This window comes from Vanessa atalanta, chromosome 12 (assembly GCF_905147765.1).
Source record: "Vanessa atalanta chromosome 12, ilVanAtal1.2, whole genome shotgun sequence".
NCBI classification, from domain to species: Eukaryota; Metazoa; Arthropoda; class Insecta; order Lepidoptera; family Nymphalidae; genus Vanessa; species Vanessa atalanta.
This window is the reverse complement of record NC_061882.1, coordinates 11,060,493-11,075,070: the sequence shown is the minus strand read 5'-3', so window position 1 is coordinate 11,075,070 and position 14,578 is coordinate 11,060,493. Positions and strand designations below refer to the sequence as shown.

The 14,578-nt window shown below is 30.4% G+C and overlaps 2 protein-coding genes across 4 annotated transcripts; one reads left to right on the top strand and one right to left on the bottom strand.

The window, feature by feature from the left end:
* Positions 1–2,766: 2,766 nt before the first annotated feature.
* Positions 2,767–7,127, top strand: LOC125067716 (D-amino-acid oxidase). Of its 2 annotated transcripts, XM_047676442.1 has the most exons (8): positions 2,767–2,938; positions 3,298–3,401; positions 4,302–4,505; positions 4,599–4,824; positions 5,015–5,079; positions 5,364–5,481; positions 6,167–6,275; positions 6,945–7,127. In XM_047676442.1, the coding sequence occupies exons 1-8, from the start codon at positions 2,855–2,857 to the stop codon at positions 7,046–7,048; spliced, it is 1,014 nt and encodes a 337-aa protein (XP_047532398.1). In that variant the 5' UTR covers positions 2,767–2,854; the 3' UTR covers positions 7,049–7,127. The 2 variants fall into 2 exon arrangements, with proteins under 2 accessions (XP_047532398.1, XP_047532399.1); XM_047676443.1 differs by lacking the exon at positions 4,302–4,505.
* A 23-nt stretch (positions 7,128–7,150) lies between these two features.
* On the bottom strand, positions 7,151–11,072 carry LOC125067717 (omega-amidase NIT2). Of its 2 annotated transcripts, none has more exons than XM_047676445.1 (6): positions 10,876–11,072; positions 8,686–8,832; positions 8,066–8,250; positions 7,821–7,989; positions 7,512–7,745; positions 7,151–7,310 (listed from the first exon to the last, which is right to left on the bottom strand). In XM_047676445.1, exons 1-6 carry the CDS (start codon positions 10,886–10,888, stop codon positions 7,222–7,224), a joined length of 837 nt encoding a protein of 278 aa, XP_047532401.1. In that variant the 5' UTR covers positions 10,889–11,072; the 3' UTR covers positions 7,151–7,221. The 2 variants fall into 2 exon arrangements, with proteins under 2 accessions (XP_047532401.1, XP_047532400.1); XM_047676444.1 differs by having other exon boundaries at positions 10,767–10,883.
* Between the last annotated feature and the right edge of the window lie 3,506 nt (positions 11,073–14,578).

Here is a 14,578-nt window from a genome sequence, read left to right as displayed (position 1 = left end):
ATAGACAATACAAATAAAAAAGAGAATAAATAAAAAAAAAAAGTCTGCCTTCAATATTGTTAGTCGATCAAATCAAAGAGTATACAATCACTACGTATGGAAATAAAAGAACCTTTTTATATTTGAAGTCTTTTTGTTGAAATGGGTTACATTGTCAAATATTTTTGCAGAAACCAAACGCTACGGAGATCTTTATTCTTTCATTTGTTAATTTAAATTTTAAAAGAAAAAGTTATAATTGAATAGTTAAATGATGGATAGTTGAATGAAGGCCTATTGATGTACAATTTATGAAGAAATTATAATATTCTTTTATCTTGTCAAATGTTATATTGTTTTGTTATTATGTACTAGCTGGTGCCCGCGACTCCGTTCGCGTGACTTCAAGCCTCAAAAGTAGGGGTATTATATGGTTGACATACTTGTGTATCTTTGCTTCTGTTTTGGTATTGTTGTTCCCAAATGGATGTACAGATTGTGATGATTTTTGGTAGATGACTAATTTGAGTGCATTTTTAACTATAAAAATCAAACCACAAACAACCGAACGTTTTAAATTTATAATTTAAGCTTGTATTATTAAAAAGTTAAGATATACACATGTTACACGTACACACTTTATATTCATAGTGATAGAGGAACTGCTTTTATGGCTAAAGAGTTTACATAATTTTTAAATTCCTCGGGCATTGCATGTAGCAGGGTAACCCTCATGGGTAACCCCTTGTATATCCACGTGGTCAAGTCGAGCGTCTCAATGGCACTTTGTGGAAAACATTACAACTTGCTCTTCGTACAAGAGAAAGGCCAATTGAAAGCTGGGAGCAATTTCTGCCAATGTCCTTACATGCAATTCGTTCACTTCTTTGTATACCAATTAATACAACTCCACGCGAACGACTATTTAATCATCCTCGTAGATCATCTCATAGAGAATCGTTACCCTCTTGGTTAATCCTGGACTTATGCTAATGAAAAAAAAATACACAATAAAAACGATCCGTATGATAAAGAAGTTGAACTATTACAAAGTACTGTTACTCATTTTTGAAACATAAAAATGGACGGGAATCAACAGTTTCAAATCAGAACTTAGCTCCACTCCCCACTCAAATTGAACACTATATAATAATTATTGACTCAAATACAAAAACACAGCAAGAACAAGAATATAATTATCGTTGATGTTTTTTATGAATCAGATAAACAGGTCATACAATCTTTATCAACTCTCCAATCAACTATTATCTGAGGATCATCATCTTAGGAGATCCGAAAGGACGAGATGAACTTCATGTTATTTAAAAGATTATAGCTGCTTGTTAGAAAAAGTTAGAGCGGGTGAATGACGTATAATTTATGAATAAATTATAATATTCTTTTATCTTGTCAAATGATATTGTCACTTTATTGTGTACAATTTTTTAAGTTAATTGAAGCCAAGTTCTCTTATGACTTTGTCATTTATGTATCAACTATTTATCATGGTCGCAATAACGATTGAACATGGACTGCCGATATTACCCTCAAGTGAAAACCAACTGCTAACGTACAATAAACGCTCGATGAGTATGGACCTGGTAATTTCTAAATGAAATCATATAAATTGTAGCGTATACTATACTCCAGGATTATATGTAATCCGCTGTGTATGGCATTTATGAATTATAAGCTAATTCTATTAAACCCTAGGCACGACTCGAATCACTGTCGACATATCCTTTATTAGAGATATATCGAGGAGCTAAGATGTGCGTACATTACCGTTTCAATGGCGCTCTAAATCCAAATTTGTAAAACCATGGCTATTCTAATTCTGTTTTTTGTTTTATTATAAGTTAGTGTCATGTTTACAGAGTCCTTCTGCATACAGCTCTAAAATAGTTTTCTGGCATACTTACAAATATAATAGAACAACGACAAAACTAATCAACGACAACGAGATTATGCACAGACTATATTACTAACTTTTACTAACTTTTATATTCTACCATTCTACTTTTTCTACAGAACCAGAAGTTATCAATATAGCTTGCAAAATTAGAAGAATAAAGTGGCAGGTTGGTCAAGTCTGTCGAAGGACCGGCGTTCGTTGGAGAACGCAGCGTAAGGCATCCAAGGTGGTCCGATGACTTATATAAGGAGGTAGGACCAACTGGATTCTGAAGATAGAACCAGAAGATCATCGATGGTTTATGATTGACTGATGGTTCCACTTGACTACTGTTTATCTTATTGCATCCCGTCTTGTCTTCATTCACACAATTTAGCAGTTGAAAAGACAACATGTAATAAAAAATCAATGATAAAATCACAGTAAAAACTTAAATAACATTTTCTTAACCTTCATATCTGAATACACTGTGTCTTGATTAGTATTATTATAGTTTTATAAATAAAGAGCTATTGTATTTTTTTTATGGAAACGGTTATTTAAGATCTTTATTTACATTTACAAAATGAGTACCTATAATCACATGTTTTAGTATTCATATATAAATAGATAATTGACATGAATATAGTAAAAAAATTAGTTAAATTGATGAATTATAAATTTCAACCCATTAATTTGATATATATGAGTTTTGTTGAGTATGAAGATTTAAATACAAAAATAAACTCACAGTACATACTTAATATAAGCAATTTAGTTTGATATGAGTTTATATTTGTCTTGCGTTAATTTGTTTATATGACCTTTGTTTATATCAGAGTAAGTGCCTTGTAGATAATTATTAATACAGAACTATGTTGTTGTATTGTTAAAATCTCATTCAAGTATAAATATTAACCCGAAACATTCATCGGCGCGAGTTAATTAATAATTATTATATTTTTAAATGTAAAACGCGTTATGACAAAGGTTGCTGTTTTAGGTGCCGGTATTAACGGCTTAAGTTGTGCTGTAAAAATAAAGGAAAAATATCCGTATGTAGATGTAAGTATTAGAATTATTAATAATACTTTTGGTTATAACATTTATTAATACTTTCGTTATGTATTATGGCTTGATTACACAATTCGTTTTAGTTTTTATTTTTAATTAATAGTATTGTATCAATCATGTTTATAAGAATATTTTTTATGAATAAAATATGTTTTACAAAGGAAAGATTCTTTCTATACTATAAGAGATTTCTTCCAAACATCGTAGAGTAGTAGAGAATACGAATAAAACGAGTTTATTGGTCACGATTAAAAAGTTATTTTACATTGTTTTCTTATTCGTAAAATTGTTTTCGAGATCATCTAAACCTTTTTTTTAAAATACCATTTTAATAAGTTTTTTCTTCACAGGTAGTAATAATAGCCAATGATTTTACTCCTAATACTACTGGTGATGGGTCGGGAGGTTTATGGTATCCATATCTTTGTGGGAGTACATCACCGCAGCTATTGAGGTCAGTAAAGATTTTAAAGAATGTCAGGTATAGTAGTTTAATTTATTTTCAAATAAAAATTGTGTTAAATAGCAAAGTATGAAAATAAGCATGAATATTTATTGTAACAAAACACAAACTGAACCAATCCGATTGTTATTGCAAAAGTCGCGGGTTCATTTTCGTTACTATCTCCCAAATCTGTTTGTAGATGTTGTGTATATATTAGGAATATATCGTATTAGTAAAAAGTAGTACAATAGTCTATGTCTAAATCTCGATTTGATAATACGCCAGAACATACATTATACTCTATAATTTATAGAGTATCTCTAATGTCCTTTCCTATATAGATAAACAAAATATTTTTCCAAGCATAAAACCTTTTTGTGTATAAGGACATCATTGATACGTTAAGATGTATATCCCTGTTCTTATCAGGAGGATCATGTCTATCTACATCGCATGAATATATATATTCTTTTAAAACAGGCCATTGACTACCTAATGGTAAGTCCACCACCGCCTATAGACCTTGGTACTGTAAAAAATATTAATCATTCCTCATACCAAAGGTCCACCAACCTTGGGAACTATGTTTAAATTGTGCCCGTAAATGCACCATGGCTCCCTAACTCTCTAAACCGAAACTAAACACTATTAAGGACTGTTTGGCCATTGAATATACGATGAGTGGGTGCTACCTATCCAGGCGTGCTTGCACAAAGCTGTACCAACAAGTAAAATTATTTGTTACCGTTAAAAAGCCGATTCCTCAGTTGATTCACTCTTGTGCTGCAGACGTAATGATATTCTTATCATAATTTTACTGCTTTTCCTATTTCAAATACGTTAAACATTCTATTTAATGGATTGATATTTGTTTTTATTATTTATTGCATTTCTATATCCAACTTGCAGTAAGTGGGGCGGTGAGACCTACAAATACCTACATAAGCTTTGGCTAAAAGGCGGTTACGATGTATCTCTTATGCCGATGCTCGAGCTATACAGACATAAAAGAGAACTGCCTATAGATGAATGGGCATCATCCGTTTTCGGTTACAGAATACTTGATCGACATCAGTTAGATTACTTGAGCGGACTGTACTCTGTTAAATATGTGTGAGTTATAATTAATCTCATACTATTTGATCTAACAGAATTCATAATAATATCATAATATTATTCTGGACATCAACATCGGATTTGTTTCAGAGCCGGTCGCACTTTCACGACCCTAGTCGTGTACCCACCGACTATTCTCGCCGAGATGTACCGACGTTTCAAACAAGTCAACGGGATTGCGATACAATCAAATATCAACTCATTGAGGGATACAAAACTCAGTGATTATAATGTGGTTATCAACTGCATGGGTCTTGGATCAAGAGATGCAATTCCAGACTATAAAGTGATACCGATCAGAGGACAAATATCACGAGTGAGTTTAGAATATATATATAAATTTTTCGTATTATATATAAGTATAATATGTAACATTTTGTAAATATTACAGGATATATTTTCACATAATGTAATAATATTATGTTCATATATGAAATTGATAGCTTTACCTATCAAAGAAAATGCTATAACCACACTACACATAGAAATGTTTTGTTTTTTTTCAGATTGAAGCTCCTTGGATAAATCACACCATTGTAGACGAAGATACTGGCAACTATATTATACCAAAGTAATATTATAATAAAAATAATTTATTTAAGCCAAAGAGATTTAAGATCGATTGATTTGTATTACTTATACAATATTTAGATTTTTTTTTAATATTGTAAGCAGTTTCAAATCAAACACGTTGAAGTTAAATGAAAATAACGTAAAATATCATATTTTTCCTTATTCTATTTATCTAGTGATAAACTTAATGAATTTTGGAAAGAAACAATTCTGTTTAGTCACTGCCTCTGAACAACTATAAATATAAAAACTAATACTTGTAATCATTAATATTTGTTTTAGTGTATACAACTGTGTCTTGGGCGGTACTCACCAAGAAAATAATTACAACAGAGACATCGATGATAATGACACTGATTTCGTTTTAAACGGATGCATGGAATTGATGCCGGGAATTAAAGTTTGTATAGTTAACCTTCTTAAGATTACTCCTTCACGATGAAGAAGTTTATTAGATAGCTATTATAAAGATTTAACTAAGATATATGGAGAAATAGAGCATATTTTGATGAGACCTTCATCATTATATATATATATATATATATAATCTTTTAAAAATATGTTGTCTTAGCCAGATATAGGTTGATTTAAAAAAATGCTTGTTTTTATTGTACACTCTTATCACTAATTAAATGATAAGTGCAGCTATTATTTGTACGCTTATCGTGATAAGAGTCTTTTCTATTTTCGATACTAGTATTCAATTACACTTTATATTTTGATGTAAATGACGCCATGAATTGCCACTATTGGTCTATTAATCTAATTTGTTTATACTGTTTCAAATGTTCTTAATTATTGGATCAAAAATTTGTATTGATATTTTCAGAATTTTCATTTTAATCAATAGAAAATTAACCTCAAGTACCATTTCGAACTCATCGTGAATAGTGAATAGATCTATTGTAGCAACTGCATTGTTAGGGTCACTTTTAGTATTCTATATTGTATTCTACTTACTATAAAAGTACAAAATAATAATGTATCATACATTATTATTTTGTACTTTTATAGTATGGCAATTTTAACAACAGTAGTAATAAAAATTAATATCATGGAACATTAATTACACATTATCATTTCAGCACGCAAAACCTATTACTCATTGGGTAGGTTTGCGACCTGGCAGGGAAAAAATTAGACTCGAATCAGAGGAAAAAGATGGGAAATTCTACATTCACAACTATGGACATGGTATGAAAAATAAAATCATTCAGTCTCTTAACTCTTCGTCGTATATTCGTATTCGCTAATGGGTCACCTCTGTCCATAGACATTGGCAAGACTATTTATCGATTCCTTACATCACTAATGTGCTATCAACCTTTCGAACTGAGATGTTATATTCCTTGTAAGTATTGCTGTTTGGAGTAAAGCCTATACCAATGGAAGTAAGAAAAAAGACAAACAAACCTTAGATTAACGTATTTCATTCGATTTGCTAATCACTCAGATATATTGTTCACTACTAAGATTTTATGATTAACATATCTTTATTTATAATACAACACTAATACACTTATTTCTACTTTAATTTTACTTCCAAAATTCTGATAAAATTCGTCGACGTTCAAAACGCCATTTCTTCGCAAATTCATAGTGAATATCTTTCTCTATCTTTCGACCAATGATATCGCGTTAATTTGCTGTCAAATGTTGTTTATTTGTTTTTTTTTCCTGTTATGGTTGGAATAGAGTAAAGTTTCTATACTCTATTCTAACCATATCTATACTATAGAATATAATACTGGCTTGTTTGGTAAACATAATTTTTGGTGCTGATAACAATAGAATCGAATCTATAATTTATTTTCACTAATTTGTTCGTCCGTATTTAATGTAATACAGAAACTTTTTTTTCAGGTGGAAGTGGCTTAACTTTATTTTGGGGTTGTGCTTCTGACGTTCTTGAAATATTCGACAATTACATGAACATAATCAAGCAGAAGGAAAAGTCCAAGCTCTAAATATATTATTTTATTAACATTTAAAAATATCCGCTATACAAATATATCACTATACAATCGTCAAAATGTAAACATTAAATAAAATTACATATTAGAAACAATAGTTTCATTTGTTTTCGTAGTAATAATATAAAAAGGATTATTTTTTGGTTTATAGCTTGACATTACTTATATTACTTTTTGTGGATCGTGTCGTAGATATCAGTCCTTCTCTGAACTCTAATTGGTATTTGTTTTCGGACCTCTTCTACTAAACTTAAATCTGAAAACAAGATATCGAATTATAATTAAACTATATACATATATTAATACTTGTATTTATCATATTATGTATCAATAGGTTGAGCCGTCAAAGCGTAACAGAATTACTTTCGCATTTATAATACTAGTATAGAGGGTATTTGATACATAAGTTATTTAAATGTTAAGATATAACTACCTCCAAAAATTAACCGCTACTCACCGAGGTCGGCGACAAGAGTGTCTGGCCTGTGATCCAGGTGCGCCACGAGGTTGGCCCACGGGTCCACGAGCGCCGAGTGCCCCCAGGCCACGTAGCCGGCGTCGGGGTCTCTCGCGGGGCTCACGAGCGCCACCCACAGCTGCTCGTCGTTGGCCCGCGCGCGCGCCAGCAGCTCCCAGTGCTTGGGGCCCGTCGTCATGTTGAAGGCTCCCGGGTACACGAGCAGCGAGCAACCTGATGTCATGCAATTAGTTATATGTACGAGATTATTACAAATTTGTTATTTATTAAAAAAATATATAATCATACCTTGCTTGGCCATGAGGTGAGCCATTTCTGGAAAACGCAAATCGTAGCAGATACCGATGCCGATCTTGACGCCTTGGTACTCGAATGTGGTGATTTGGTCACCTGCACTTAGGACATCAGACTCTTTGAAAGTTATTTTATTTGGAATGTCAATATCAAAGAGATGCATCTAGAAAATAAAAATAAAATTGAGTAAAAATTTGTTATTATTATTCTGTTTAAGTCTTTTAAGAAGGTCCTTGTACCTTTCTATGCTGAGCCAATAGTTTCCCACTACCATCCCACACCGTGCAAGTGTTGTAGAGCTTGTCGCCACATCTCTCCGGGACAGTTCCCCCCACAACACATACGCCTGCCTCGGCTGCAGCTTTGGACAATGCTCTGCATGTAGCACCAGAAGGCACTTCTTCAGCATACTCATCAAAATATTCTGAAAATAATTGGTAGCTCGATCTATCTATCATATCTTATTGCAAAGTGCTGTGGTGTGTGTGATCATAGCAAATATACTAAATTGTTTCAAGAGATCTCTAATAAATTGAAATGAATATAAGCTTGTGATAAAATATGCCCACTTAATGATTCAAGTTTTATTAACCTTGTAATTTTTTTGATGAAAAAAGTATTATGTACAGACAGCTCTAATTTATTCTAGTATGCAAATTTAAGTGAGCACGATAAAAGTGCTATAAAATTATACAGTTCCAAAACGAATATACTAATTTATTGAGTAGTTAGAATTTTTTTCATTAGTTTATTTAAAAGTATAGTGGTAGAATATAGACAGTCAATAAGAAAGAGTATTTGAATTAAATAAAATATTTTGTTTTTTTTTTTTTTATGTTTGTTATATAATAATACTAACTTGTCCCGTAAGGAGAATTGAAGCATTCTGGCAGCGCTACCAGTTGTGCACCCTTATCCTTAGCTTTGTGTATCTCACTGACAGCAGATGCAACATTTTTTGCCTTATCTGGGCCCACTGCTAATTGTATTAGAGCTATTTTAAAACCTAAAACAAGAAACATTAAAAACTATATTCAACTAATATTCAAAGCTCTCCTGAAAAATAAATACTCACTAATACAGAGTAACCAGCTATCCAAAACACACTTGGTACTACTACTTTTCCTGATTAAAAGTAGTAGTACCAGTGTAGTACTAAATTAATTTATATATTATTATGTCTTTTCACATTAAATTTATCAATAGCTGGTGTATTATTGATGGAGTTCTATTGTGCCTTACTCTAGTCTAACACTAAGATAAGTTAAGTGAAGATGATGATGTCATCCTTAACAGAAATTAGCCAAAGGATTACATTATAGTGCTTGTTTGTTCATTGATAGAAACATTAACTGAACATTAACATTATTAAACTCAAGCAGATTATATATATATAATCCCATCCCACACAAGGCAAGACAACTTGCCTAGGCAAGTGTAGTACAACTACACTGGATGTTTAGTTACAATGTTAATTTTTTATGTTTATAAATTTATATATTTACAACTGTTGCCAAGTCAAAATAAGCCAGCTAAGAATGACAGATGTGCGATTAATGTTATTTATAACTACTAATGGTTGAAATTTTTCTTTAATCATTATTGCAAATTTGAGGAAAACACATGAATATGTACATATAATATTTTCGCTCTTATTTCTAAATGTTTCAAAACAGAGAGAGGAGAAAAGGTAAATGGAATTGCTTTACCAATTTCTATACTATAAATAGCTGATATATGTTTCTTTATGTGTTGAGGGTAATGCCCAGAACTTGCGAGACTAAGACCATTCCTCATGGACTAGTTCATAGATAGTTATAGCTAAACCTTTTATTTAATTTTGTTGAACATTATCATATTTTAAGATTAATTTAATGTCCAGCAAAGTGGGTAACAGCTAGTAATATATATATTATAAACATATTTTTTTATATTTTACTTAAAAATAAAACAACATCATACAAGTTGATGTAACTGTGAAAACAATATAAGATTAAATTTATATAATATTTAAAAACCTACTGTTTTACAACTCATCTTTTTTATCAGTATGTTTATTAACAAACAATAATACATATATGAAAATGAGATTAACAATGGGTGCCTATCTCGTGTACTCTTTATAAACTGAATTTTACTAATATAATGATGCAATATATAAATTAAATTTTATATTCAAACATTTAGTAAATACTTCAAGCTAAAACAAACATAAGTACTTAATTTTTTGTTTAATAATTCAATGATAAAATTTCTATGGTATTGATGCTATGATGATAGTACATATAAATAATAGGGCTATATTGTGATCAACATTTTAGCTATCAACCTTTTTATATGATTTTTAAATCTGAAGGATTATGTCATAATAAAAGATTGCTAATGATCCACTGCTCTGCTAAGGCCTCCTTTCCATTTGAGGTTTAGAGCATATTCCTTCACACTGCTTCAAAGTGGGTTGGTGGATATGCATTGAGCAGTTCATCTACCAACACATGTAGGATTTCTCTGTATGTTTTCCCCTACCACCAAGTAAGAGATATGTTTTATTAACAATTAGACAGTTCCAAATATTGAGTCAGCTCAGCTCATTTATAATATAATAAAATGATAATGAGGCATTATGTTTATTCTAACTTCTCCCGTGGCCACCACATTTTTTAATATTATATAAATGTATTACATATTTTGACAAATCAAATATGTATATTTTATTTACGAGTAAGTGGAAATTGGTTTATAGTTAATTTATAAAGCAATCATGTTTTGTTTATATTCTACATGTTAACAATTTCTACAAATATTAATTGCGAATTAGTTATTTATAATAATCAATTATATAAATTGTAGTGATACATAAGTATATTATTGTAAGAAAATAATAGCTACGTTTTTCTAAGTAGATTTATTTTAAAAAAAGTTAATTAGTTTATACTGTACCCTTAACATGGATTTCACGTTTTTTGAAAAATCGTGGATGCACTGCGTCCGTAGCACTCTCAGACATTTTTATATTAAAATATTATCAGTAATATATGATTTCAATTACCTTTTTTCAACATATTTGAATACTTGTAGAATGAAATAAATTATCACCAATTAATTAAAAAATATATTTATAGCACGAATAATTGCTTTTTTGATTATTATTATAAATTATATTTTCTATCCGTGGCTTTAGAAGATAGTTCGTAAATATAATAGTAATTAAAAAACAGATCAAGATCAAAGTCAAACTGAGAACCAACTGAGAACTAAACGCTTGCGTCAGAATGTGACAATATATAGGCCAAAGAGTATAATATCTGTCATAAGCTAAATGAAAACAGACTAATACTCAGTAACAAAAAGGTAAATTACCTAATATTGTTTTGTGGGAATTTTTGAAATAGTAATGTCTATGGTAAATAATAAATGGGGCTGCCATAATATGTTTTCTTTTTTTTAGCAGCCCTATAAAAGATTAGGATTATTTTAAATTCCCTTGTAACAAATTACTCAAACAAATTAATAAGGTTATGATTAAAATATCTACAAAAGCTAACTTTGAATTTATAATTTAATTATCTATTAAATAGTTATAGTTCATGTACTAGGTCTAAAAACTGAAAAAAATACAGGTATGAGTAGTACATTTTTAGGTCTGTTAGAAGGAATGAAGAAGCCGGTGGCATCGAGGCTGCACACAATTGGTCCTTCAGTAGATGCTTGTCGTCTATTGGACTCTCACAGTCACTTGTCATTCGGCTATTGTAATTTGGTTTAGATTGTACTGTGTGCGCGAACTTGCCCCCACTATTGCTGATCTGTTTGTCTGTCTGTCACGACTCATGCTGACTATTAAAATTTTTTTTTTTTTTTTTATTTATTTATTTCTTAGTAATAATACAATATTGTTAGCAATTTTGTTTGTTCTCACCAAGCTATTAGGCTTGACGGTGAGACGCGCTCATTTTGTTTAGAATACAAAAATAATGGTTCATAATAAAATTAAAAAAAATAAATAAAATAAAACATAACATCTTCTTCTTAAAAACTTAAAAGTAAATCAACACTATAACTTATTTTTAATATTATAAAGTTCACTGCGGTCTTGTTTCACGATGACGACAGGTTTTCGTCATTGAGAAACAGGTCCCTAAGTTTTCTTTTTAACATTTGCCTACTTATTTTATCGTTTTTCCTTAACATATCAATTTTATTAAATACTTTAGGTACAATATATGCTGACAATCTCTCTCCATAATAATTTCTTAATTTTGGTTGTACTAATTTATTCTTTTCCACATTCCGGGTATTGTATACATTTTTTATCGGTATTTTATATTCTTTATTGTAATAATACTCTAATCCTATTAAATATTCAATTTTTTTTTCAATCGGTAAAATTTTACAAACACTAAAGAGTTTTTCATAATCCTTATTACAATTATCCTTATCTTTTTTACTTACTAGGAACTTGATCAGTCTTATTTGTAAATTCTTAACGTCCTTTATATACGTCATAAACGTTCGCCCGTATACAATTAATCCGTAACTTATCAACGAGTCAGCAAGCGCAAAGTATACGATCCTTAAAGTATGTTTATTTAATACCGAATTTAATTGATAAAGTTTGCATAATACTGATCTTAACCTGCTACAAACATCATTTACATGTATCCTCCAGTTGAAATTACTATCGATGTTTAGGCCTAAATACTTAAATCTATCTACATATTGTAGTTTTATACAGTTGCAGTTTAATTTGTTGTTATGTAAACAATCATACGTGTGACCTACTACAGTAAGATATTGTGACTCAACGTACTTAGCTCTCAGATTATATGGCGAGTATATATGCATACATTTAGTTTTTTCGTTATTTAATATGATTCCATTGTCATGTGCCCATTTGCAGATATTGTCGAAGTCCTCCTGTATATATTTTTGAACTTCAGTTATATCTTTTGACGCATACATTAAACACATATCATCTGCATACATGAACACCCGACATTTATTGACAATATTAGACACACTGTTAACATGCATAATGTAGCCGACCGGCCCGAACACGGAGCCGGTCGGCACACCGAGATTCACAGGCGCTTCATCACCATACACACCGGCGACCATCGTTCGTATCTTCCTACCAGTTAAGTACTTTTTGAGCCAATCATTGACAGGGCCGCGTATTCCGCATTCATCCATCGCTTGCAGTAAGATATTATGGTCTAAGGTATCGAATGCTTTTTTATAATCTATAAAAATGCTTATTATCTGTATGATTAACCACATTCCAAGTTTGACGTTTTTGAGTTTATAAAAAAAAAATCTCTACACTTAATTGATAATTTTGAAATATATTGAAAGATTTATTCAAAAATGCTTAATTTACATTGTCGTCTTTTAATGACTTTTAAGTATAAGGAATCTGTAAAATGTACCTAATTTTGACACTGGCTGTATTGCGATAAGAAATAAGAATATTAATGATAGTAACACTATAAGCTGAATTACGAAATCACCGGATAATGGAAATAAATGGTAATTACTGGAATTTGATAAATTGATCAGTAAAATGATAGAAAATAAATGATAAAATACTTGAATAACAATTTACTTATGATAAAATTAATTTTTTAAAACTCTTCACCAATATACGTTACAGCTAGGTCTGCCTCTAATCTCTATGCTATTAAATAACATATTAAGTAGTATATAGGGATGAGATGCACATATATGTACCACGGTTTCGCTTTTAACTTAGAAGTTCTAAGTGTAAGTACAAGGCGGCAACGCCTCGTTAATTGCGGGAACTTACGTATGACAGAATGTATTAGTCGGGCGAGAACTGGCGGGAAAATACTAGAATTGGAAAGAATTGCTGTATATAGGTGTAGACATAGATACATACGTCATACATAGATACAATAAAGAGCACAATCGTACTTGTAAAATAAAAATACTACGATCTTAAGAGTATTGTTTGTCCATACGATCGTGCTTTTTTATGAGATATACAATTTATAAGCGAACACGTTTCAATTTCATATGAAATTATGTTTAACTTTGGTAGTTGGCCACGGTCTAAAGTGCTACTATATATTTACATATAAGAATTACCACAAAAATAACAAAAGGACATGATCAATTAAATTTCTATGCACTTATAATACTTATCACACTTTCAATTACAGGCAATTACGGCTTGCTCTAGAAATGGGTAGGTTACGTTAACATCAAAGATATAATTATACGATCAACATCTACTTATCGTATTATTATTTTACATATAAAAAATATTAAGTATTGCAATCATTTGTATTAAAAAATACTAACTAATTTTCATAATTAGTACATAAAAAATAATTATTATTTTTGTGATTCAATTTATGAGTTTAGTGAATTTCAATTAGAGTTAAAAAAAAAATTATGAGTACTTAAATAATATAATATTTTCAATATTAATGTTCTTAAACGTCTTAATACTGCTGCTAATGTAAGATGTCTAAAATTTTTTGAAGCGAATGTAATTAAAAATAAACCAATGCCATAAAAAAATGTCCCCGTATTTTTTAAAAATCGTTAGATTACAATCTCACGATTGTAATCTGTCGAAGTACTAGTATAGAAGTCTAGTAATTGGTGTATGCCTTCCTAGATTCGTTTTGAAATACTACGAAATAGTGAATAGGGTTTCCTTCCTACCATTATACCATATACCATTCCAACAAATTTAAAAAGCACCGTTTAAAAAATAAAAAACA